The following is a 26,747-nucleotide window of genomic DNA, read 5'->3' as shown; positions in this document are numbered from 1 at the left end:
AGCACAAATTGGGCATCCTCTACTGATTGATAAGTGCTGAGATTAAGCAAATCAAATATTTTCTGGTCTGTTCTTTGAGTATTTCTAGACCCAATGTGCTTTAAGTGTCTTTGTGTATAACCATATTTGACTTACCATATTTTTCATGTAATATAAGCTTTGAGTATCAAAGATTTTCTTACTTTGTGTTAAAAAAAGAAGAAAACATTAAATTGTATGTTAATGTAATGGACAAGGTACACGTTCACCCTGGAAATTTTAATATAAGTTTTGCAAATTTAATTTAGTAGCTTACTGATACTGTGATGCTCATGGAATTGGTCTGACAAAGCCATATGAAACAGAATGTGCTTATGAAACTACAGTCATAGCATATGAAAGGATATAATCACTAGAAATAAACATTTTCTTATTTATAATGAAATACAATTTAACATAACAGGAAATTTAAAAAATCCTCTGAAACCATCTGAATGTTCTTCAAAAAGTTAATGTTATGAAAAGAGAACCCAGAATAATTATATACAAAGAATTGAAATTGAAACTCTTCATAAATTATTTCACGGGAGTAAAAGCTATGAACTTAATGATCTGAAATAGTCGCTTAAAACTGTAAGATTCTAGAATAGATATAGTTATGAAACAGAGTATAAATGAATGAGTAATGTGATCCCAAGCATAAAGTTATTGGATTCTAATTTTAGAAAGACTCACAGTAGGTTAAATAGATTAAACATTTTGTATTGAAAATAATCTATTGATGTTTCAAAATTACATGCAATAAAATATGAACAGCTGGTTCTCTTTTATGCGTTTCCATGCAAAAATGATTGTTTTCTACTGGGGTAATTACTGACTGATTTATTTCCTATCTCCAATTGCTCACATTTTAATGTCCCTAAATGCTTAGAAGAGGCCGTTCTTTGCAAGTAAATGTATTTGAAATGATAAAAAAGTGTCAAATTTTAATACCTTTTCAATCATTCGTTGAATATATATATTACACTCAATGTTTCAAGGACAATTTCAAACAGTGCCAGACGAAATAGAAATGCCTAGATGATACCAACCGTGATAACTGAGCACAAAAAAGCCACTTGTTGTGAAATCACTGTGGAATTTGATTAGAATCTGATTTGAAGTGCTATAGACTGATTCCAAAGCAGTATTGCCACTGAACTGCCCGATCTGAGGTGAGTTTTGGTCTGGTCCATCCCTATAGGAGAGACATAGAGCAGGGAGGGGAGAAAGGGAGAGTGAGATTGATTTTTTTGGAAAGTTTCACACAAAGTTTAATGGAAGTATTACATATGAGATGATAAAGATGCAGTGGATGAAATAATCAACGAGTGCCAAATCATATTGGTATATGTTTATTTAGGTGATCACATATTTAAAAAGATCACATTTTACCCAAAAGAAATGTACCCATATTAGCTGTAATCAATTAAATTGTCTGGTTTCCTGACCACAACCCAGATCTTCCCAAATGCTTGAGGTTTGCCTTCCTTTTATTTTCTTCAAAATAATCTTGAGAATCATAGACTGTTAAATTTAGAATGAATTTTAGAAGTCACATGGTAGTTCAATTAACCAATTGTCAATAATTAATTCAGCTGTTTTCTTTTTAGTTTAAATAGAGAAGCTTTAATTAACAGGATAATAATAATACAAATATAATATTTTATGATGAATTATTATGACAGAAATTCAGTAGTTGTATTAAATAACTTAGTGGAACACAGGCTTTTAAATTTCACTAGTTCTGTATAGAGAGAACTTTCTTACCTTAAACTTACTCTGATTTAATTCCCAGGTTTTGCACATTATTTTAATAACAAATTTAAATCTTTTTTTCACCCATAAAGGTTTTGTTCTATGGGTTTAGCTACTTCATGGGCAAATAAGCTAAAATCTATTTCTCTTGTTTGTTTCATTCTGCAAAACACACACTGTCACCCTCAGTTACTCACACCAATTCAAACATCAGATGGCAATTTGTACAGAGGACTGTGATATATTTTCATTCCTTCCTGGTTTCACTGGTACGTACAGTTGAATCAATCAATGACAATGGTCTTGGCTTACCATACAGTAATGAAATCATAGATTGGTTCTGTTTGAAGAACAGTAAAATTGATGTAGATTCCATTCCCAGGGGGTACTTTTACAAGCCAAAAACAGTCTTGAAAGTTTGGGTATTCATCAGGATATCCAGGAGAGTAAATGGTGCCATTCACTGCAGTTATATTCCCTCCACAAAGAGCTGCAGGAAAACACAAAACAAAATATTTAAGTAGAATCACAATCAACTGATTATAAAGAAAAAGGTAAACATTTCATACCTCTTAAACAGTATAAAAGACATCTGTGTTATGTTTTTACCACAGTTAAGGTATGTGAAATGAAGCTGGAAACCATGAACCAAACAGTGAGCTTTTATTTATTTTTCAGCGTGAGGTATGCTACACAGTGATTCACTATCACTAGATTAGTAAATTGCATTGTTTTCTCTTCTTTCAAATACTTTAACCATGTATACGCTGTTCAACTTTTGTCTTATATCATGTATAAATATAAGGCCTTATAAAGAGGTTCAAGCCATTTTTATTTAAAAGGGTTTTTTTTTTTTTTCTGCAGAAGAAATGAGCCCAAATGCAGTAGTAGTATCTGGGTTACTGGTTTATATAAGAATGATTACTAAACAAACACAGATGCACTCACACAGACATCACACAGAAGAAGCCCTAAAGTGTTAACAAACTTTACTTTCACATCCAGTGAAGAAGGTCAGGTCTCCTGCCAATAATGACAAAACCAGTTATTCATTACGTGAGCCTTAGGCCTTTGATCTGGGTACTAACTGTAATTCTACAACTAAAAGAAAAACTGTATATTTAGCATGTTATTTGAAGGGGAAAACAAACCAAAAAAGAGTATCAAAACAAGAATTATTAAACATAGATGATATCACCTGAAAGACAGCTTCAATTTAGAAGCATACCTTCACACCTTGGAAGTGGATGATTCCAATTGCGACTCACTCCATGAAGGCAAGTGAGAGCTGAATTTCCAATCAACGTGTAACCAGGGAAACATTCAAATGAAATGGTTTGCCCCACAGTAAAATCATTGCCGATTACAAAACCATTTCGAAATGGGCGTGGATCAGGACAGCTTTGCAACTGATAGGCTGGAAAAGGTAAAAAGAAAGTTTTTCCTTTTTGAATTTTGAAAGACCACAGAGTATTATTTGCAACCTGCAAAATATATGTAGTGCTGCTTGCAGTTGATTATAAATAGTAATTCAGGTTTATAATAAATGATGTCAGTGTATGATATGAATTTCTTATGTCTAATTTTCATATTAAATTTTTAGTACAATTTATTAAGATGCATTGTTTTTTCTCCCACTTATGAAATCTATCTAAATTATAAGTTTTAGTGAAAATGTAAATTACCCTTATAGCCATAATTTTAATCAAACATATTCTGATCCCTTTACCTATAATGCAACTGCTTCCTGGTTCATTGCCTGTACATAAAACAAAATAAATATATGTGTAAGACTAATTCTGAGCCTTTTTGAACCTTTTTTTAGCTAATTTTTCCTCTAAAAGAAACAAACCACACTATCTCTCTATTGAGTTTCTCCAAAGAAGTTATTTAACAATATGAAGTACTAGGAAACAAATTTCCTTCTAATATAAATTTTGTACTTCAGTTATGATATTTTTGGCACTGTAGTGTAACTGTTTATTTGTTCATACTACTCTTGTTCTACATTCTGCATGAGATCAAAGTTCCTGTTTTTTTATCATTGTATCTTAAAAGCCTTGCTTATTGCCTTTCACATAGTAGGTGCTGAATAAACATTGCTGAATAAATTTTGAACCTATAAGCAGTACATATACTAATATAGTATTAATACTTGAGATTTTATTTTTAAGAAGTTCAAAATCATATTATAATTAATAAAATTTAAATTACCAGCAGAGACTACTTTGCTACTGACCATTAAATTCCTTTTATAAAAAACTTTTTTATTTTTTAGTAATTCCAAAGTTACACAAAGGTTGCAAGATTAGTAAGAACTCCAGTATGCCTTCAGCCACGTTTTCCAATTGTTAACTGACACATTTTCTTATCATTCTCTCTTCCTCCCCCCACCCACCCCCATCTACATATATATATGTATATGTGTGTATATATGTATGTGTGAACACACTTTTTTCTTTCCAAATTAGTTGAGAATAAGTTGACCCATCACTGTTATTTCATAAAGAAAAGGATACTTCTATGTAACCACAAAATTGAGAAAATTAACATTGAGACCATTAAATTCTAAATTCCCCAAATCAAAAACTTACATTTAAAGCTGAATAAGCTACCATAAGTTGCTTATTAAAATATTACTCTAATTTTTAAATTAAAGGTTTCAGAATTAATGAACAGTCTTTTTAAGATGTTAAGTGCTTTTATTCTAATTTTTTCATTTGAATTAATATTCCACAAACAAAATATATCAAAACCAAAAGAATCATGTCAATTGAAGACAAATGTATATCATTTGATCATTAGGAGTTGGGATATATTATTCTATGAAATAAACCCTTTCAATTTTCACTCACATGTAAAAGATAATTTTTTTCCAGTTTTATTGAAATATAACTGAGATACAGCACTGCATGAATTTAAGGTATACAATAAAATGATTTGACTTAGATGTATTGTGAAATGATCATGATAAGTTTAGTTAGCTAGATAATCTTGAATAGGGTAAGACTCATAGACAAATGTATGATTCTATGATATTTTATACAACATTTCATCTTTCTATGCTATTTAGTTTAATAAGAAAGAATAGGAAATAGATTTTAAATGTTCAGGAGAAAGTTCCCATCCTAATATCATATATAATACAGGGCTTAACAAACCCAATAATGTTGCCAGTAATAATGTTAACTTTGGAACCAAGTTCTTTAGTAGAAGGGTACACTTAATTGTATACTATGCATTTTTCCAAAATTCAGAATGTTTTTAAGGTCTAATCACAAAATCATCTAAAAATAACATTGATTCCATGAATCTGTATCAATTAACCTATATCTCAAAAAAAAGTCATTAGCTCAAAGATATAAATTCAGTAAAAGAAGAGACAGTTTTAAAATTCAGTGTACTTGTGTCAATCAAGATGGCCATGTGGGAAGATGCAGAGTTAGCATCTCCCCACAACTAGGGTGCCTGCCAGCTGCTGGTGGGGGACTCTGATGCCCAGGGAGATAGGAGGAACCCCCAAGTGAACCGGTAGGACGTGGGGGGACTGAGGGGGGAGAAGAAGTGGAGGCCAGACAGGATTGGCACCCCTGAGCCCAGGGAGATCAGAAGAGGCAGGCGGGAGGGACTCTCTGGGAAGAGCGGGAGAGGAGCAGTGGGCGATCGCCTGGCCCACTCAGGCTGGGGAGCCTGCTGAGCATCCAAGCTGGTACCCCCCCTCTAAAGCCCCCTCCAGGCCGCATGGGTCCATGGGGGCATAGGAGGGAGGCTGGGGAGATCAGTAGCAGAAGGTGGGAGGAGCCATCCAGGAGGGGTGGGAGAGGAGCGGAGGGTGATTGCCCCGCCCACTCAGGCCTAGGGAGCCTGCTGAGATCTCAGGCCAATCCCCAGCACTCCAAAGCCCCCTCCAGGTTGTGTGGGTCCTTGGGGCCATAGGAAGGAGGCCGAGTGGAGAGCAGGAGAGGCAGGCAGGAGGGGCCCTCCGGGAAGATTGGAAGAGGGATGGAGGGCAATTACCCCACCCACTTGGCCCAGGGAGCCTGCTGAGCTCCCAGGCTGTTCCCCTGCCCTCCACAGCCATCCCCACCCCACCCACACCCCCAGCCACATTGGTCCTGGGGGCATAGGAGGGAGGCCGGGGAGATCAGGAGAGGCAGGCAGGAGGGGCCCTCCTAGACTGGAGCAGCAAGAGAGAAAAGGAGGGCATTTGCCCCACCCACTTGAGCCCAGGAAACCTGCTGGGCTCCCAGGTGAGGTCCCCTGTCCTCTGAGACCAGGAGTGGGTGGCACACCTGGGTCCTTTCGGTTCCTTGAGCCTAAGCCTCACCCCCTATGCTCCCAGGGCCTTTTCCAGCCCTGTGGGTCCTAAGCATAGGCCCCGCCCACTGCCCAAACCTTGCCCTTGCTTAGGCCCCACCGTGCACAGCCAAGACCCCCCCTCTTTTTTCTTTCTTTTCCCTCCTCCTCTTTTTTACTATTGTGGTACTGATGTACATTCCGGATGTTGATTCATCTATATTTTTATTTTTATATTCATTCTAAAACATTTGTTACTTTCCTAGTTTAATTTTATTTTTTACTTTGTTATTATTCTCTCTTTTTTATTTGCCACCCCACACAGCTTGCAGGATCTTGGTTCATGAGCCAGGGTCGGGCCAAAGCTCCTGCAGCAGGAACTCCGAGTCCAAACTGCTGGACTAAGAGAGAACCTCAGACGCCAGGAAATAATCATCAGAGTGAGGTCTCATGGAGTTCCTCATCTCAGCACCAAGACCCAGCTCTACCCAATAGCCTACAAACTGCAGTGTTGGAAGCCTCAGGCCAAACGACCAGTAAGACAGGAACACAATGCCACTCATAAAAAAAAAAAAAAAGAGACAGCAAAAAATATGTCATAGATGAAGGAGCAAGGTAAAAACCTACAAGACCAAATAAATGAAGAGGAAATAGGCAATCCACCTGAAAAAGAATTAAGAGTAATGATAGTAAAGATGATCCAGAATCTCGGAAGTAGAATGGAGGCACAGATTGAGAAAATAAAAGAAATGTTTAACAAAGATCTAGAAGAACTAAAGAACAAACGGAGATTAACAACACAATAACTGAAATGAAAAATACAGTAGAAGGAATCAATAACAGAATAACTGAGGCAGAAGAACAAATAAATGAGCTGGAAGACAAAATGGTGGAAATAATTGCTGATGAGCAGAATAAAGAAAAAAGAATGAAAAGAATTGAAGACAATCTCAGAGACTTCTGGGACAACACTAAATGCACCAATATTCGAATTATAGGGGTCCCACAAGAAGAAGAGAAAAATAAAGGGTCTGAGGAAATATTTGAAGAGATTATAGTCGAAAACGTTCCTAACATGGGAAAGGAAATAGTCACCCAAGTCCAGGAAGCACAGAGAGTCCCGTACAGGATAAACCCTATGAAAAACATACCAAGACACATATTAACCAAACTAACAAAAATTAAATTCAAAGAAAAAATATTAAAAGCAGTAAGGGAAAAACAAAAAATAACATACAAAGGAATCCCCATAAGGTTATCAGCTGAGTTTTCAGCAGAAACTCTGCAGGCCAGAAGGGAGTGGAAGGATGTAAAGTGATGAAAGAGAAAAACCTACAACCAAGATTACTCTACCCAGCAAGGATCTCATTCAGATTTGATGGAGAACTCAAAAGCTTTTCAGACAAGCAAAAGCTAAGAGAATTCAGCACCACCAAACCAGCTTTACAACAAATGCTAAAGAAACTTCTCTAGGTGGGAAACACAAAAGAAAAAGACCCACAAAAACAAACCCAAAGCATTAAGAAAATGGTAATAGGAACATACATATCGATAATAACCTTGAATGTAAATGGATTAAATGCCCCAACCAAAAGACACAGACTGGCTGAATGGATATGAAAACAAGACCCATATATATGCTGTCTACAAGAGACCCACTTCAGACCTAGGGACACATACAGACTGAAAGTGAGGTGATGGAAAAAGATATTCCATGCAAATGGAAATCAAAAGAAAGCTGGAGCAGCAATACTTGTATCAGATAAAATAGACTTTAAAATAAAGATTTTTACAAGAGATAAGGAGGGACACTACATAATGATCAAAGGATCAATCCAAGAAGAAGATATAACAATTATAAATGTTTATGCACCCAACATAGGAGACTTCAATACATAAGGCAAATGTTAACAACCATGAAAGGAGAAATCGATGGTAACACAATAATAGTAGGGGACTTGCAAACTCCACTTACACCAATGTACAGATCATCCAAAGAGAAAATAAATAAGGAAACACAAGCTTTAAATGACACATTAAACAAGATGGACTTAATTGATATTTATAGGACAGTCCATCCAAAAACAATAGAATACACTTTCTTCTCAAGTGCACATGAAACATTCTCCAGGATAGATCACATCTTGGGTCACAAATCAAGCCTCAGAAAATTTAAGAAAATTGAAAACGTATTAAGCATCTTTTCTGACCAAAACGCTATGAGATTGGAAATCAATTACAGGAAAAAAAGACTGTAAAAAACACAAATACATGGAGGCTAAACAGTGAGCTACTAAATAACCAAGAGATCACTGAAAAATCAAAGAAGAAATTAAAAAATACGTGGAAACAAATCACAACGAAAACGTGACGACCCAAAACCTATGGGAATCAGCAAAGCAGTTCTAAGAGGGAAGTTTATAGCAATTCAATCTCACCTCAAGAAACAAGAAAAATATCGAATAAACAATCTACCCTTATTTAAAACAACTAGAGGCAGAAGAACAAAGAAAACACAAAGTCAGTAGACGGAAAGAAATCATAAAGATCGGAGCAGAAACAAATTAAATAGAAATGAAGAAAGCAATAGCAAAGATCAATAAAACTGAAAGCTGGTTCTTTGAGAAGATAAACAAAATTGATAAACCCTTAGGCAAACTCATCAAGAAAAAAAGGGAGAAGACGCAAATCAATTAGAAATGAAAAAGGAGAAATCACAACTGACACTGCAGAAATACAAAGAATTATAAGAGACTCCTACAAACAACTATATGCCAAAAAAATGGACAACCACAAAAAAATGGACAATTTTCCAAGAGTGAGCCAGGAAGAATTAGAAAATATAAACAGACCTATCACAAGTAATTAAATTGAAACCATAATTAAAAATCTTCCAACAAACAAAAGCCCAGGACCAGATGGCTTCACAGGCGAATTCTATCAAATATTTAGAGAAGAGTTAACACCAATCCTTCTCAAACTCTTCCAAAATATTTCAGAGGGAGAAACACTCCCAAATTCATTCCACGAAGCCACCATTCCACTGATACCAAAACCAGAAAAAGATATCACAAAAAAAGTAAATTATAGACCAATATCACTGATGAAGAGAGATGCAAAAATCCTGAACAAAATACTAGCAAACAGAATCCAACAACACATTAAAAGGATCATAGGGGCTTCCCTGGTGGCGCAGTGGTTGGGAGTCTGCCTGCTAGTGCAGGGGACACGGGTTCTAGCCCTGGTCTGGGAGGATCCCACATGCCACGGAGCGGCTGGGCCCGTGAGCCACAACTGCTGAGCCTGCGCGTCTGGAGCCTGTGCCCCGCAACGGGGGGGGCCGCGATGGTGAGAGGCCCGCGCACCGCGATGAAGAGCGGTCCCTGCACCGCGATGAAGAGTGGCCCCCACTTGCCGTAGCTAGAGAAAGCCCTCGCAAGAACCGAAGACCCAACACAGCCAAAAATAAAGAAATAAATAAATAAAGTAGCTATAAAAGGATCATACACCACGATCAAGTGCGATTTATCCCAGGGATGCAAGGATTCTTCTGTATACACAAATTAATCAATGTGATACACCGCATTAACAAATTAAGGAATAAAAACTGTATGATCATCTCAATAGATGCAGAAAAGGCTTCTGAAAAATTTCAATACCGATTTGTGATAAAAAACTCTCCAGAAAATGGACATAGAGGGAACCTACCTCAACATAATAAAGGCCATATATGACAAACCCACAGCAAACATCATACTCAATGGTGAAAAACTGAAAGCATTTCCGCTAAGATCAGGAACAAGACAAGGATGTCCACTCTCACCACTCTTATTCAACATAGTTTTGGAAGTCCTAGCCACAGCAATCAGAGAAGAAAAAGAAATAAAAGGAATATAAATTGGAAAAGAACAGGTAAAACAGTCACTGTTTGCTGATGACATGATACTGTACATAGAAAATCCTGAAGATGCCACCAGAAAACTACTAGAACTAATCAGTGAATTTGGTAAGGTTGCAGTGTACAAAATTAATGCACACAAATCTCTGGCATTCCTATACACCAATAATGAAAAATCAGAAAGAGAAATTAAGGAAACACTTCCATTTACCATTGCAACAAAAAGAATAAAATACCTTGGAATAAACCTGCCTAAGGAGGCGAAAGACTTGTACTCAAAAACTATAAAACACTGATGAAAGAAATCAAATATGACATAAACAGATGGAGAAATATACCATGTTCTTGGATTGGAAGAATCAATATTGTGAAAATGACTACACTACCCAAAGCAATCTACAGATTCAATGCAATCCCTATCAAATTACCAATGGCACTCTTCACAGAATTAGAACAAAAAATTTTACAATTCATGTGGAAACACAAAAGACCCCAAATAGCCAAAGCAATCTTGAGAAAGAAAAACAGAGCTTGAGGAATCAGGCTCCCTGACTTCAAAATACACCACAAAGCTACAGTAATCAAGATAGTATGGTACTGGCACAAAAACAGAAATATAGATCAATGGTACAGGATAGAATGCCCAGAGATAAACGTACGTACATATGATCACCTAATTTACGACAAAGGAGGCAAGAACATACAATGGAGAAAAGGCAGCCTCTTCAATAAGTGGTGCTGGGAAAACTGGACAGCTACATGTAAAAGAATGAAATTAGAACACTACCTAACACCATACAGAAAAATAAACTACAAATGGATTAAAGACTTAAATGTAAGACCAGACACTATAAAACTCTTAGAGGAAAACACAGGAAAAACAGTCTTTGACATAAAACACAGCAAGATCTTTTTTACCCACCTCCTAGAGTAACAGTAATAAAAACAAAAATAAACAAATGGGACTTAATTAAACTTAAAAGCTTTTGCACAGCAAAGGAAACCATAAACAAGACAAAAAGACAACCCTCAGAATGTGAGAAAATATTTGCAAATAAAACAACAAAGGATTATTCTCCAAAATATACAAATAGCTCATGGAGCTCCATATGAAAAAAACAAACAATCCACTGAAGAAATGGGCAGAAGACCCAAATAGACATTTCACCAAGGAAGACATACAGATGGCCAAGAGGCAAATGAAAAGATGCTCAACATCACTAATTACTAGAGAAATGCGAATCAAAACTACAATGAGGTATCACCTCATGCCAGTCAGAATGGCCATGATCAAAAAATCTAGAAACAATAAATGCTGGAAAGGGTGTGGAGAAAAGGGAACCCTCCTGCACTGTTGGTGGGAATGTAAATTGATACAACCACTATGGAAAACAGTATGGAGGTTCCTTAAAAAACGAAAATTAGAACTACCATATGACCCAGCAATCCCACCACTGGGCATATAATATACCCTGAGAAAACCATACTTCAAAAAGAGACATATACCACAATGTTCATTGCAGCACTATTTACAATAGCCAGGACATGGAATCAATCTAAGTGTCCATTGACAGATGAATGGATAAAGAAGATGTGGCACATATATACAATGGAATATTACTCAGCCATAAAAAGGAATGAAACTGAGCTATTTGTAGTGAGGTAGATGGATCTAGAGACTGTCATACAGAGTGAAGTAAGTCAGAAAGAGAAAAACAAATACTGTATGCTAACGCATATATATGGAATCTAAAAAAAAAAAAAAATGGTACTGATGAACCTAGTTGCAGGGCAGGAATAAAGAGGTAGACATAGAGAATGGACTTGAGGACATGGTGTGGGAGGGGGAAGCTGGGGCGAAGTGAGAGTAGCATCCACATGTATACACTACCGAATGTAAAATAGTTGGCTGGTGGGAAGCAGCAGTATAGCACAGGGAGATCAGCTTGGTGCTTTGCTATGTATGACCTAGAGGGGTGGGATAGGGAAGATGGGAGGGAACCTCAAGAGGGAGGGGATATGAAGACGTGTATGCATATGGCTGATTCACTTTGTTGTTCAACAGAAAATAACACAGTATTGTGAAGCAATTATACGCCAATAAAGATCTATTAAAAAAATAAATAGAAGAACTAGTGAAAAAAATAACATAAAATTCAGTGTAATTCACAAATAACATCTAGTGATCATTGTACTACATTGTGGCACATGTCAATAATAATACAGTATTATATCAATAACAGTGACAAATGCTATATCTTTTAGGATTTTACTATGGAAATAATGAATCTTTTTTCAAGGACACATTGACTGAAAAATGTAGTTAATAAAGTTCAAATTCTAGTTTTACCTCATTCAAATAAGAATATTGCTCTGAGAGGCTGAGGGAATTTGAGGGCATAGAAAAGAAGATGAAGTCAGGTTCATCAGGACCTGTGCACTTGCTAGAGAAGGACCACATAGATAGCTCTGAGTCCTCCAGCAGCAAAAAAGAAACTCAGTCAGTTCCCCAACTATTTTTGAAATAATTAGTTTCCTTGGGAACACGGTTAATTTTGTACCAAGAGGTTACAAAAATGATTCCTATTTTATGTAAAGGATGATGTGTGATATGGTGCTCTTAAATTATGCAAGCATAATACAAACTGTAATCATTTTAGACCCATGTAGTTGGATGTTACAATATCTATTTTAACTACTCTTAAATTTCCTTTTGGGTATATACTTTTATTCAGCAAATATTTACTGTGATCCTACTCTTCTAGGCACTTGAGATACATCAATGAACAACACAAAGATGACTGCTCTGGTGGAGCTCACATCCAAAAGTATCACATACTCGTAAATCAACTAAACCTCAATAAAAAATTAAATTAAATTTAAAAAAACAACAAAAATATCACATACTCACTAAATCATTAATAATTAGGGCAGATACATAATCAAAGCTTAAGTTATTTTTGATTAAATATTACAGTCATTGGAACTGCATTGTTTGTGTAAAATATCATCATAACTTTAAATATTTAATTTTAAATCTTAGACTTTTAAGATCTGAAATAGTATAGTAAAAATAGCTAAACTGCACTAAATATTTACTAATGATATACATCATGATAAATATTTTACATTCATTTTATCATATAAAGTTCAAAACAACTTATCTGAGAGGTACTATTACTAATGCCATTATGAAAATGAAGAAATGGACTTGTGCCCTAGGCCACTTAAGACTGAACATAGAGAATCAGCATTTAAGCCTAGGTCTCCCAGCTGTATATTCCAAAGGGATGAAAATCATGCTCAAGGTCATGCAGCAGTTTTATACTAGAAATAGGCCTAATATGATTGTCAAATTATTTATTTCATATTCTCATAGCAATAGAATGGTCTCAAGGAAGGTTATGTTATTCTTTCATTATGAAGTAAAAGAAAATAACTTTACATATAGTAGATGAGTACGACAAAATATCTTTTCAATATACTTATTCTGGTATAAAAGCAGAGATAAATCTTGCCTATCCACCATGCCTTGCTTGACTGCCTTGCCTTGACTTGCTTAATTTGATTGTGTATTAAAATTAATTCAATCCTTTTTTCATGGTTAGAATTTGTAAGGCCTCAGAAAGACATCATTTCCCCCTATACAGTTAACTGAAAATAGCATTATTTAAAACTCTTCCTATCTGAAGCTTGCTTTGATTTAGGTTCCTTTTTTTTTCTAAAACACAATATAGAAAATGCTTAGCATTAGATCATTAATAGCTGTTTGGAGGCTAAAAAGCTTTCATATTTTTATTATTCCTCTCACCTTGGTATACAATGTGGAACCCTTGTTTGTTTTGTGAATAGTCACTGTGAAAATACAAGCTGGTTTCATGGGTCGTGCTAAATAGGGAAGATGATATTTGAGGACCACTAAGTCGGCCAATAACAGTACTAGTTTCTGCAGATCCACTTCTTACTTCCAAATAATCATGTATGGTTTCTGTTGAAAAATTTACAAACTGCAGATGCACACCTAAGGAAGAAAAACAAACATAATGTTACTTTATTTTTTTACCAAATTAAATGCACGCATATACACAAACACATGCTCGCATTAATGTGCTTAAGATATGTTTCCATTTAAGTTGAGAGGCATACTCTCAAGATCTGGGCCATGGGTTTGCTGTCTGCCCAGGACAATTAGCTGTGCTATAGTTGAAAGTAACAGAATACTGTTCTCAAATGCCCACTATTTGTCACATGGGAAAATCTCATTTTACTACATTGTCACCATAGCAAAACTAATCAAGAAAGTGGCTTTCTTGTTCTTTAATACCATTTAAAAATGTATCAACCAATTTTTAAAGATGAAAAGCCACTCAATAATTTGTATTTTGTAAAAGGCCAATTTGAAGCCAAAATATGATTGCAAAGTTTTATATATTAACATAATCAGATTTCACGACTGTGTTAGAAATTAGTCATATACAGGGGATAAATTAACTTCTCCAAAATATCATTTTGAAGCATGTAATTCTTAGTGTGCTCTTTTAGTATTTCCTCATCAGAAGATAAAGCCAAATTTTATGTAATATTCCCAATAAAATCTAGGGGTTATTGCTATATGCTATCATATTACAAAATAGTCTTAATGTCTTTATAAACATAATTAGAATATGAGATAGTTAAATATCTCTGGGATGGAAAAAATAAAATAAAACCCTTATTGAGGTATGTTTCCTTAATTCAATTAATATTTGATTTTTACTGAATTTGATGTTTTTTTTCCACAACTACCATTCTGCAAATTGTTAGTAATAAAATTTGACATTTATTGGGTTTTCTTTTTGCTAGGCACTGTTTTAAGTTTTTATACATGCTAACTTATTTAATGCTCATAGTTATGAGAATGAGGAAACTGAGGCACAGGGAAGCTAAATAATATGCTAAGTTTACACAATATCCTAAAAGAGGTGCAATTCAAACTCAGACATTCTGGCTCCTGAGCTCTTGCCCTTAATAACTAGTGAGGTTCTCAAGTGAAGTCACATTTTGTTCCTGGAAAAAGAGCTCCATGGAAATTCGCTGTTACATTGAAAAAGAGTTCCATGAACAAATAAATTTGGGAATTACTGAAAATATGCTTTAAAATATTAAACACATTCCTGGACAATCAGACAATCTTCTTAAAACTTTGAATGCACTATCTTAATATGTGAGGCTACAAGAAGTGCATATTTTTCTAAAATTTTCCTGAGCCCCTTTTCACAAATTATGTTGTCCATAATTGTTTCACAGGCAAGAGAAAATACTTCTTTAACTGTTGATGTGTATTCAATTTTCTTTTAAACATTTATAAATTATCTGTTCAAATACATTAGAAGCAATATTTGATTTAACCAAAACTCAAAGAAAACAGTGGGATTACTGAAATGTAACCAAATCAGAAATGGTCTCATGTTTTCATTTCTAAAATAGAGAAAGAGAGATGCATATTCTTTTTAATTTTTAATAAACTTGGTTTTTAAAATCAATGAAGCATTAGCAAGAGCTAAGTTGAAGGTGATATAATGACACTATTGCAAATACACGCAATAATTTATTTTAAAATAATTCACTTAGCTCCATAAGCAACATGGGATGAGCCCTCTTAAGTGGCTAGTAAAAGACATAAGGATAACCATACTGTTTCAAATCTATTATTCATTTATTCTCTTTCAATCAAAGGGCATAGAATTTGACTACAACTTCAAATTAAGGGTATTCCCATGTTGTAGCCAGAATAATTCTCATTAGAAAGCCCCCCCAGCATTCTTCTCTCAGTGGCCTAGTGTTCTCCCAAAACCTCAGGCCAGTCATATAGTGTTCAAGTTTGTTGAATTTCTTTAACTTTCTTATCTGCATTTTTCCATGTGTCAGTCTGTTTACCTAGAATTTCTTTCCTGTTCCTCACAAGCTGACCCTCTTTTTTGGGCTTACTCTTACTTATATTTAAAGCCACAGTTCACACATCACTTCCTCTGACAAACCTTTTTTGCATTTCCTGGACTAGGCTGGATGCCTGTGTACAATCCTGTTCTCTTTATTATACTTCACTGCAATAACATATTTGACTATTTCTCTCCTCATTGTGACTGTAACTTAACTGGAAAAAGGTACAAAGTCTGTTTTACTATGCATTTTATCCCTAGCACCTAGCACAATACCTGGAGTATAATGTGTACATGCTCAGTACAGAATTGTCAAAACTATGAGTTTCTGTGAATTTATGTAATATATTTCAACATGAATTTTCATTCTGAGGCTATAGATGATCTTGGGTAAATGAGGTACCTAAATTTAGTCCTCAATAAGTGAGATAGTACAGAATATCTTAATTGTTCTAAATCCACCAGGTTTGTACTTCAAGGAGTTATCTACTCATCTTACTCTTCTGTGATTTAATGAATAAGTCTATCCTCAATCTAACACTTTTATTTATGCATTTACAGACTAATGGGATATAAAGAAGCTGCAAAAGAATACGTTAGTGACACAAGAGGGAAAAGAATTTATTAAATGTAATATATATATAATGCAATATATCCAAACACTGGCAATTGTAATATTAGAATTAGAAAGGTATTACATCTACATGGGTATTTAAATCTAACAGTAGAAAAATTGTACTAATATTTTTCAAATGTAAATCTTATTTATTTACAATAGCAACTGGATTCAATAGATTACCAGAAAATAATTTATCTATGTACTGCTTGGTTTCAACAAGTAGAAAAGAGTTACAGAAACAATTATACATGAAAATCATGTTGAACTTAATCATTGCCACACACATCTAACTCAGGCTATATCTGTACATATTGATTGGAAAATATCATAAAGTTTATCTATTTATCATGTATCTATGAAATTTTAAAATGCCCATATTCTTTCAATTATCCAAGTACTCCAAGTGAAATGTATATAATCCCAAAATAAACTATAATTTGTGAATATTTCATAAGTTCTTATTAGACTTTGTTATTTCTTTTTAAGGATGCATTAATGATATAAAAATACTCTTTCACGTGTTTTTAATATACATACCAAAACCTACGGGCAGCTTGATTGTCCACGTGCAATCTAAACTGCTGGGGTAGTTTCCAGGAAACCCAGGGCTGAGGATCACACCACTGAAATCTGACATAGTGCCACCACACTGAGCTGCAAGAGAATAGAGGTCCGACTTAAGCCAAAGTACTTTACTGTATTAAAAACAGACTGAAATTATTTCAAGTCTGAATCAAGTGTCTGAGTTAAAACTGATATAAATTTGAATATTGTCAATTCTCATTCACCACGTACTAGTAATCAAATATAATCAATTGACAAGGCATTTTGTAAAATAGCATAAATGGGTAACATACTTCTTTCCTCGGCAGTAAATACAAGCTAAATCAATTATTGTACAGAAAGGAGTAGCTCATGTGCAGTGAATACAATCAAACAAGGAGCACATATCCTTTTCCATAGCAAGCAGTACATTTTCTCATGCTGAAGTACTTCTAGAAATGCTGTGATTCATTCAAAAGATAATATAATTTATAGTAAAATCAAGCCAGCAACATACTATATTGATGAGGGATTCATTTTCACAATAAATGAATTCATTTTCCTCTTTTTGTGAGGAGGCTGAAGATTTTTAAGAAAAATATTGGTTTCTATTGGTAATATGCAAGGGATTCACATACCATCAGATATTGTCTCACTTTACCCTAAAATAATCTGGACAAAAAATAGGGAAGTATAAAACAAGTAAAAAGATGCACCCATGTTTGAGAATTTAGGCATAAATTTATGCTTTTTGTAGAATCCCTACTATAGTGATTTACAATTGATAAGCCAACCATAAATTATAAGAACAAATAATTACCCAAGTTTTAACTTTTACATGATTAGATAGAACTATTTAACATGTATTAATAGAACAATCTCATTTTAGAAGCTAATTCTTTCCTCTAAGTATACATTTTTATCATTTTATCATAGAAGTACTAAAATACACATCTCAATTGAGGGTTGAAGAATCAAATTTCATGACTGCACGTCAAGTTTGAAAGTTACTCATACACTTACCTACAATTTCATTCATTTATTTATTGTTATGAATAGCAACAGATAGATAATCAAACTTCAGGTTATATATCATAAAGGCAAATTCAGTAGAACAATTTATCAATGTTCTATGTGATATCAATAGCCAGTTTGACAGCTATCTTTAACTATGTGAACTGAATAAATTATGTATAAAGCAGATTTTACTAAGGGGATATATATAACCTTGTAGTTAATGTGCATATAAACCTTTCTTTTGAAGTTGTAATTACCATTGAGATCTAAAGATACACCTTTATATTTTTCCATCCTTCTCAAATCTCAGTTCATCCATCTTTAAACCAGAGCAATTTTCAACATATATAAACCACTAATGTTCACCAATTCATTTTCCTAAAATTTGACTGCCCACATATGTTCATTACACAATCTGATAATTAGGGAGTGGTAGAGAAAATATTTTGGCCAATGAAAAGTACTTTTAAGTTTCTGGCAAGAATGCAATTGTAGGTTTGTTTTACTTTGTTCTGAATTTTGAGTGAAAGAACACAAGGACTCTTTTGCTTTCTTGCCTTCACTATCTCAAGTGTTTGAGCTGCTCATTGCCCCTCTAATTCTGCTGTTTTCCATCTCTTTAGAAATGAGCCGAAAATCCTGGCCTCTGCATTGCCCACCTTTCTAGAGTGTAAATCCCAAAATCAGAGAAGAAGGAAGGAAAGAATACAAAGTAAACAGATAATGAAAGAGAAAGAAAAAGAATAACAAACCATAAAGGACGAGAAGAAAAATCCAAAAAGCGCATCTGCCTTCAGCTCCGTACTCATGTCTATTTTCTCAGAGACTCTGCAATTTCATGCACCCCTAGGCCTTGAAAGAAAATGCTGTGTTTCACCAGAAGTTTCACAGTAGACTCTTTTGAGGCCCATTATACTGTTTTTCTTAAGGACACAACCATAGCATAGTCCTCCGAGATAAAATCATCTTTGATTCTTCCTTCAGATTTGTCTCTATTATGTAAAAATCTCAAGTGACTTTTCTTTCCTTCCATCAAAATATCTGGCAGACTGTTTATTTTCCAGTTCATGAGACTGTAACCTTGATACCTGATGACTAAAGTTTTAAGACATTCTCTGAATCAGCCTCCTGCCTTCAGTTTCTCCTTATGATATGGCCATGATGTCAATTTAGACACTTTGTCTATCAAATATAGTACAAGTTTACTGTCCAAAATTTATAAACAAACAAAAAAATGAATACAAAAGAAATAACAGTGCTCTGGAATTCCACTACCCATAGATAACCTGTCTACCTTTATATTCTTTTATTTCTCTGCAGAAAAATACATATGCACATATATATGTTTATATGTTTATGTATATAATGAAAATAGGATCATACTGTGAATCACTTTAAGCCTTGTTATATTTGACTATATATTGTAAACTTTGAGTTATTAAATATTCCATTATAATGTTCACTTCCTTTTTCCCCATTATTGGACCCTTAAGTTATTGCATATTTTTTCACTATAATAACTACCGCTATGAATGCCCTGTGTATTTCAGGTTCAGTGCTAAATACTTTTATGCATTCTCTCATTTAATTCTCACAATGGGCCTATGAGGTGGACGTTACTATCCCATTCAACAGATGAGCAAACAGAATAATACATTTGCCATACACAGCTATTGTACCTTAGCTGAAAATCAAATGAAGATATACTGGACATCAAAATATAAGTATTTAATATAGTTTCATACAAATTTATCCTATATAATAAAATCAAAATTTCCAGTTTAATTTTATTAAAATATCACTTCCATCTAGTACTTCCCTTGTTAACAATATACAATGGAATACAGACTTAATCAAAACACAGTATTTTACCTAGAAACTGAGCAATTTGTTAACAGTAATAATTGGTGCTAGTAATATAGCAAGATGGAAATTGTCATATCATAATTGAGTGGTATTTAAATTGATACAACCTTCTGAAAGCAATTTGGCAATATTAAAGCTTTTAAGTAGTTATATGCAATGACCCAGTTAGGAAGTCACATGAAAAACACTTATAAATAAAGAAATGTGTGTAAATGTGTAAATGTGTACCAAATGTGTATAAACGTATATCAAAAAGACAAAAAACTAAGCTAACAAAAGAGAATAACTATACAAATTAGACTATGCTATGTGTCATAAAGCCATTTTAAAAATCAAATTTTTGAAAACATGTTATGGTATGGGAAATTCTTCTAAGTGAATGTCAAGAAGGAAAACATTATAAAAAATATACATACTGTAGAATCCCAAAACTTTAATTTGTTCATTAAACAATATTTATTGGATGCCTACTTAAGATAATAACTGTTCTTGGCACTGGGGATACAGTAATGAACAAAAGACCAAAACTCTCTGCTCATATCAGCAGAATATATATAGTAATTATTTTGTTCTTTGTACTCTTTTATATTCTCAATTTTTATACTTAATTGGATATACACACACATACAGACCCCACATACATAACACACACACACACACACATAAATGGCATTATCTGTATATATAAATTTTTACAATAGGCATTATATGTATATATACAATTTTATAACTGGCATTATATGCATAAATTATAATACCTGAAGAAACATATCATTCAAAAAATGTCATCCAATCTAAAGTCTGAATGCTTTTAATATCTTTTGCCAATTAAACACATCCTTACTCTTAAACATTATTTTCCAGTACTCTCCAAAAAAAATTGCACACATGGTACACAGGCATTATGGACTGAATCGTGTCTCCCCCAATATTCATATGTTAAAGCCCTAACTCCCAAATGTGACTGTATTTGGAGATGAGATACCTTCTTTAAGGAGGTAATTAAGGTTAAATGAAGTCATAAGGGTGGAGCTCTAATCTAATAGTACTGGTGTCCTTATAAGAAGAGAAAGAGATAGGGGAGCTCCTTCACAGAGAAAAGACTATGTGAAGATGTAGGGAGAAGATAGTCTTCTACAACCTAAGGAAAGAAGCTCTCGGAAGAAAACAACCCTGCCAGCGCCTTGATCTTGAACTTCTAGCTTCTAGAACTGTGACAAAATAAATTCCTGTTGTTGAAGCCATCCAGTCTGTAGTATACCGTTACGGCACTCCAAGCAAACTAATATAATACAGGTTTGTTCACTGTACATTGGTAGGGTATACAAGTCACACCAATTCTTTTGTTTTTGCCCTTTTTCTTACTCAGAAAGGGTAGTCTTCTTCATTCATTTATCTTAATTACACCTATCATCCAAAACTCTTTGTAAATTTTATAGACTGAATATATTTCCCAATGACTTCAGTCAACACCAATCTCATCTTTCTTAAATTCTAAAACATAGTCAATGGTATTATTTGACACTAAATTATTCTTATTTCATTTCTTTTATTTCTACAACTCGAAATGGTAAACAAATGTTTTAATTATGGAGATCATACCTTAAACTTTTTTTTTCCTACTCTATAGAGCCTAGTATATTAATGGTTGCACACAGACACCAGAAATGAAAAAGAGAAAAAAAAAATAAGGTGGATAGAAATAACTGGAAGCTGCATTAAATTAGGACAAAAATTTGGGCCCATACTTTCAAAGCCCCAAGTATTCTTTTGATACATCCCATATCTCAATTGTTTGTTACCAATGAAGACATCTCATGGGGTGTCATGCTCCCTTTGGTAGACTTCAGCTTCCTTATCTATTTTGGCTCAATAGTAAGCAATAGTATATTTACTTATTTTCCTGATCTATGAGTACTTCTACTACATCATATTGAGAAAATTCTCTGGGAATCAAAAAACCTAATACCTTTCCTCAATTTGTATTTTTAAGTCATCCATTGATATTAAAGTTTGGGGCAAAAAAAATGTAAAAATTTAAAATTAAAAAAGAAAAAAAATGTGAAGCACTTATCTCAAAATATAATTTCCATAAAACCTGACAAAAGATAAACTATATGTTTGAACAACAACATATATAAGGTGTACCTCTAAAATTTGATACAGTTAATAAATGATTTATAGTTCTTTAACTTACCCAAACAAATTGGGATTGGGTAATTCCATCTTCTCACAGGCCCAGGCATGCATGTAATATGAGAATGACCCTATATAAACAAGACAATGCAGTTCAGCACACATTTTTAAAAGTGTAAATATAACATAGGATAGTGAATGATAATTATGAACACAAACTTAATAATATATTGCATTTTAATATTTTTTAACATTACTGGAAATATTAGTGTGACTTAAAACAAGAAAGGTAATTATATACACTTGTGATAAGATGTAAAAAATAACAAGCTTTTGGTAGAAAAATTAAGACTCTATATCACATTAAAACTGTGGTTTTAACATTGTTCTGCCAAAACATTTTCTACTAAGGTACTGCAATAATTATACAAAGGAAATGGCCATATACATAGTGGTTTATAACAAATTACAATAATATTCAAGATGAGATAGATTAAAAAATGATTATAAAATTCTTTCATAAAAATTTGGAAAGTGAACTGAGGTATATTAAATTTTAAAGTCCAGAAAAATTTGATTTCACTTCTGAGACTAATAATTTAGGATACAAGTTTAAAGACTATAAATTATTCATTTTTACTTTTCCTTCCTCTAAAGAATTTATTTACTTAACATGGGAAATAATTTCTGTCTCAATTTTTTTTCGTAATTTCTTAATAGGTCTATGCTTTAGGGAGATTTTTATGAGGCCATAAACTGAGACCTTCTAAAACACCAACAAAAGAGTATTAATATAAATACGTAAAGTCAGAATATACATTGCAAATAAACAGTTTTAGCAAAACTTATTTGTAGTCGATTTTTACTGATTTGGGGAAGTTATTATCATGGAAGTTTCATTTAATGCTTTAAGTATCACTTTCATTTTTATTTCAAATTCTGAAAATCCAGTTCAGTGGTCACATCCAATGTGAACAGAGAGAAAAGTGAAGATTTATTTTGATTCAAAAATCATTTTTGGTTACCTGCAAACAGAACAAATTTATTCATTCCAGCAATTTCTCTCACGAATATCTCACTGACAAATGGAATACCTTTTGATTTAATGTTAAATTATGCAGCCTGAGATCAATATTGTTTTATAACTTGTGTATTACCAACGATTAGTCTGTTAAAATATTCTGAAAGGGTAATGAAAATCAAAGCTAAAATTTTAAAATAGACTTACCTGAAGAGAATAGCCTTGATCACACTGAAAGGATACTACATCACCAACCATATATCTGTCTCCAATTTTATTCCCACTGCTAGGAGTTTGTGGTTCAGGACAGGAATCCAAACCAATAGCTAAGAATATTTAGTGATAATAATATAAGTAACTTTCAAATGATGAATGCTTAAATCATGCATATTAAATTACCAAAGCTGAATATTGGTGTCATTAAAACTAGATTTTACACTGAGACATCAAGAATGTTCTGTGAACAAGATTTCACGGCATATGGTTAGAGCAACGTGCTTCGGAACTCCACCACAGAACTATTCCAATCTTCATGGCACCGCCCATTAATTAGCTGTGTGATTACACGTAAATTCTTCTTGACCTCACAGCCTAAATGTCTTCTGTGAAATAAAAATAAAAATTCCTAAAAAGAAAATCCCTAAATAAAAATTAGAATTTATTGTGATAATAAAGTGAAATTATATCTGTAAAACATTCTTAGTAAAATGGCTAAAAAAATTATTTGCTATTTTGTCCATATCAGCTGGTACCTTCTTCTGAAAGGGAGATTATGATATAATTCAAAACCCTTCCATTATTTTTACATCAACAACTTATTTTTCAACATAAAAGAATAAAAGCATACAAAAGTAAAAGGTTTTTCTAAAATGATTCATTTAGCTTCGCATTTTTAATTGAAATATAGTTGATTTACAATGTTGTATTAATTTCTGCTGTACAGCAAAATGATTCAGTTATACATACATATATATATGTGTGTGTGTGTGTGTATATATATATATATATATATATATATATATATACATATATACATATATACATATTTTTATATCCTTTTCCAGTATGGTTTATCACAGGATATTGAATTTAGTTCTCTGTGCTATAGAGTCGAACCTTGTTGTTTATCCATTCTATATATAATAATTTGGATCTGCAAACCCCAAACTGCCACTCTGTCCCTCTTCCACCCTCCCTCCCCCTTGGCAACCACAAGTCTGTTCTCTATGTCTGTGAGTCTGTTTCTGTTTCATAGATAAGTTCATTTGTGTCATATTTTAGATTCCACATGTAAGTGGTATTACATGGTATTTGTCTTTCTCTTTCTGACTTAGTTCACTTAGTATGATAATCTCTAAGTCCATCTACATTCCTGCAAATGGCATTATTTCTAAAATGACTCATTTAAAGGAATAAAAATTGATGTTTTTGCCAAAACATTTTTTCAAACATGTGAATGTATTATTATTAAAAACTTTTTATCTTCAATAAGAGCCAATGTTTATTATCTATTTCTCTGTAGTTCACATTTTGAACTAATCTAATACATATTTGAATGGACGGAGGAAGCAGTCACCACTCCAAAATCATTATATATGTGTGTTAATAAACATATTCATTATAAATATTCACACTATATACTTCTTTATTAAAAAACATTAAAAACTAAATTCTAAAGTGTGACTATATCGTATATATTCCTTCACTCTTTGACCATGTTATTTCCCTCTGATAGATGCTATCATACATAACACCACCCTCTCCATCACCTTTGTTGTATTTGACATAAACTAATAATGAATAATTATGTAATTAGTTGTTCAATGTTTATCCCCCTCTGAGAATATAAGTTCCAGAAGGGCAGCTTGAAGCACAGAGTCTTAAGCAAGCACTCAATAAACATTCATTGTATAGATGAATGAATAGTATATAAAAGAAAGTGCATCCCTATTTTATTTCTTAATAAATACAAATGTCTATCTCTGCAAATGGAAGATAGTTTATCTAATAACATAATGGTCAGAGTAGTTAAAAATGATGTCACATTAAAGGATAGAAAATTAAATAAAAGCAGTGACATGATGGAGTTATGGTTAGATTAGAAAGTAAGGCAGTAAAGAGGAGGAGTAAATTGGCCATTTGGGAATGCACTTGAGGCAGTCCTAAAGGAGATAGGGTCATGTGGACTGTAATTCCAATGCCTGGTGCTGCAATTAGCTAGGTCCCTATACATATGTCAAATCTCATATTTCTTGATTTTTTGTAATCTTGAATTTATAGAACTAGGAAAGATAAGTTACCATTAAGTTGTGACCTACTGTTAAAATTTTAAGGGTTAAATGTCTCACTTCCCCTACCAGATTTTGAGATCCAAGAAAGACAGAAACTGTCTTATATTTACTTTCTTCTCATTCAACATCCACTAATGGGTCTTACACATTAAATTCATCCGATTTCATAGAGCCCTTTTCAAGAAGTACTAATCAAAAACAAGTTATGATGTAAGCATATATGTCTTGTCAGTATGATTTCACTTTCCTTTGGTACAATCTTAGTTTCTTGGGAGTCCTGAACAGTACATTTATTACCCTTCACCATTAAGGTCATTTATGTGGTCATTCTTGCTGAGAAGGCCAAATTTAGTACACATTAATTTCTCTTTTCTTTCTGTCAAAGTACTCCATTCAGGGTCATACACACAGGAAACTATTAATATCCAGAAGTGGTGATTTCCTCCTCTGGGAGGATAAATAAAACTACGGCACAGTGATGCCATAGAATATTGAGAGACTCATTTTTAAGTGAGATTTTTCCATAATATATACAGATACAGCAAAATATTTATGAAAGAGTTTTAACTTTAAAATGTGATATAAAACTCTATAAACTATGCAATAACAATTTTGTAGGTTAAAAATTCTTATATGCAAATAATCACAGGGAAAAATAACCAAAAGGAAATATGTGAAATATTATCAGTGGTTATGATTCTTGATATGAGATTATTGGTGATTTTTGTGTGTTTTCTTGTATATTCCTGCATTTCTGAAATTTTTATAATGGAATGTAAATAATAAAATCACTTATCTGTTAGATGAATTAGTATTAGCAGAGAACTTGGGGGTACAAGAATATACTGCTTTCTATTTTTCTAGAAGAGATTGAGTTGGACCTGCTAATCTGTTTAATATGATTGTCTCAGGGAAGAAACCAAGGTAATGAAGTAATAGATAAGAAAGAGAAGTCATATGTTGATGACCTCTCTCATTTTTTTGCATTCAATTATTTTACATGCACTAAAGAAAATAAAGCAGAGATATCTGAAAATGCTACAGTTCATATTTTAAAGTCATTTTTTAATTTACAAAACTGAGTGATTAAATAGTTTAAAAATGTCTTCTTTAATAATTATTTTTCATTTCTTTATAAGTAACAATAGCAATAACTTATTCATAGGAATCAACAAAGAAAAGGTATTTGTAAAAGTGTTGCAAAGGATTCTCTCCTACTTGACCAAGCCAATCAGCATATTAAGTCATTTTCATCCTTATGAGTGTAAAATTTGTAAAATTATGTCCTTGGCAATCAAAGATGCTCTCTGAGTGAATTTTTTTAATGGGAATTGGATCAATTAACTAGGTGTTGTAGCCAAAAACA

At 33.4% G+C, this 26,747-nt stretch overlaps 1 protein-coding gene across 3 annotated transcripts in view; it reads right to left on the bottom strand.

The window, feature by feature from the left end:
* CSMD3 (CUB and Sushi multiple domains 3) overlaps positions 1 to 26,747 on the bottom strand; it is a 1,183,499-nt gene that overhangs the window by 107,316 nt on the left and 1,049,436 nt on the right. For all 3 annotated transcript variants that reach the window (XM_007188796.2, XM_007188797.2, XM_028168178.2), the window contains 7 exons: positions 23,298 to 23,416; positions 22,131 to 22,200; positions 17,045 to 17,161; positions 13,782 to 13,991; positions 3,005 to 3,193; positions 2,089 to 2,266; positions 1,071 to 1,216 (listed from right to left, as the gene is read on the bottom strand). In XM_007188796.2, the coding sequence (XP_007188858.2) occupies positions 1,071 to 1,216; positions 2,089 to 2,266; positions 3,005 to 3,193; positions 13,782 to 13,991; positions 17,045 to 17,161; positions 22,131 to 22,200; positions 23,298 to 23,416 (1,029 nt within the window). The remainder of the gene's footprint in view (positions 1 to 1,070; positions 1,217 to 2,088; positions 2,267 to 3,004; positions 3,194 to 13,781; positions 13,992 to 17,044; positions 17,162 to 22,130; positions 22,201 to 23,297; positions 23,417 to 26,747) is intronic.

The sequence above is a fragment of the Balaenoptera acutorostrata genome, chromosome 17 (assembly GCF_949987535.1).
Source record: "Balaenoptera acutorostrata chromosome 17, mBalAcu1.1, whole genome shotgun sequence".
In the NCBI taxonomy this organism is placed as follows: domain Eukaryota; kingdom Metazoa; phylum Chordata; class Mammalia; order Artiodactyla; family Balaenopteridae; genus Balaenoptera; species Balaenoptera acutorostrata.
Note: the sequence above shows the minus strand (reverse complement) of the source record. Positions and strands in the feature narration are given on the sequence as shown.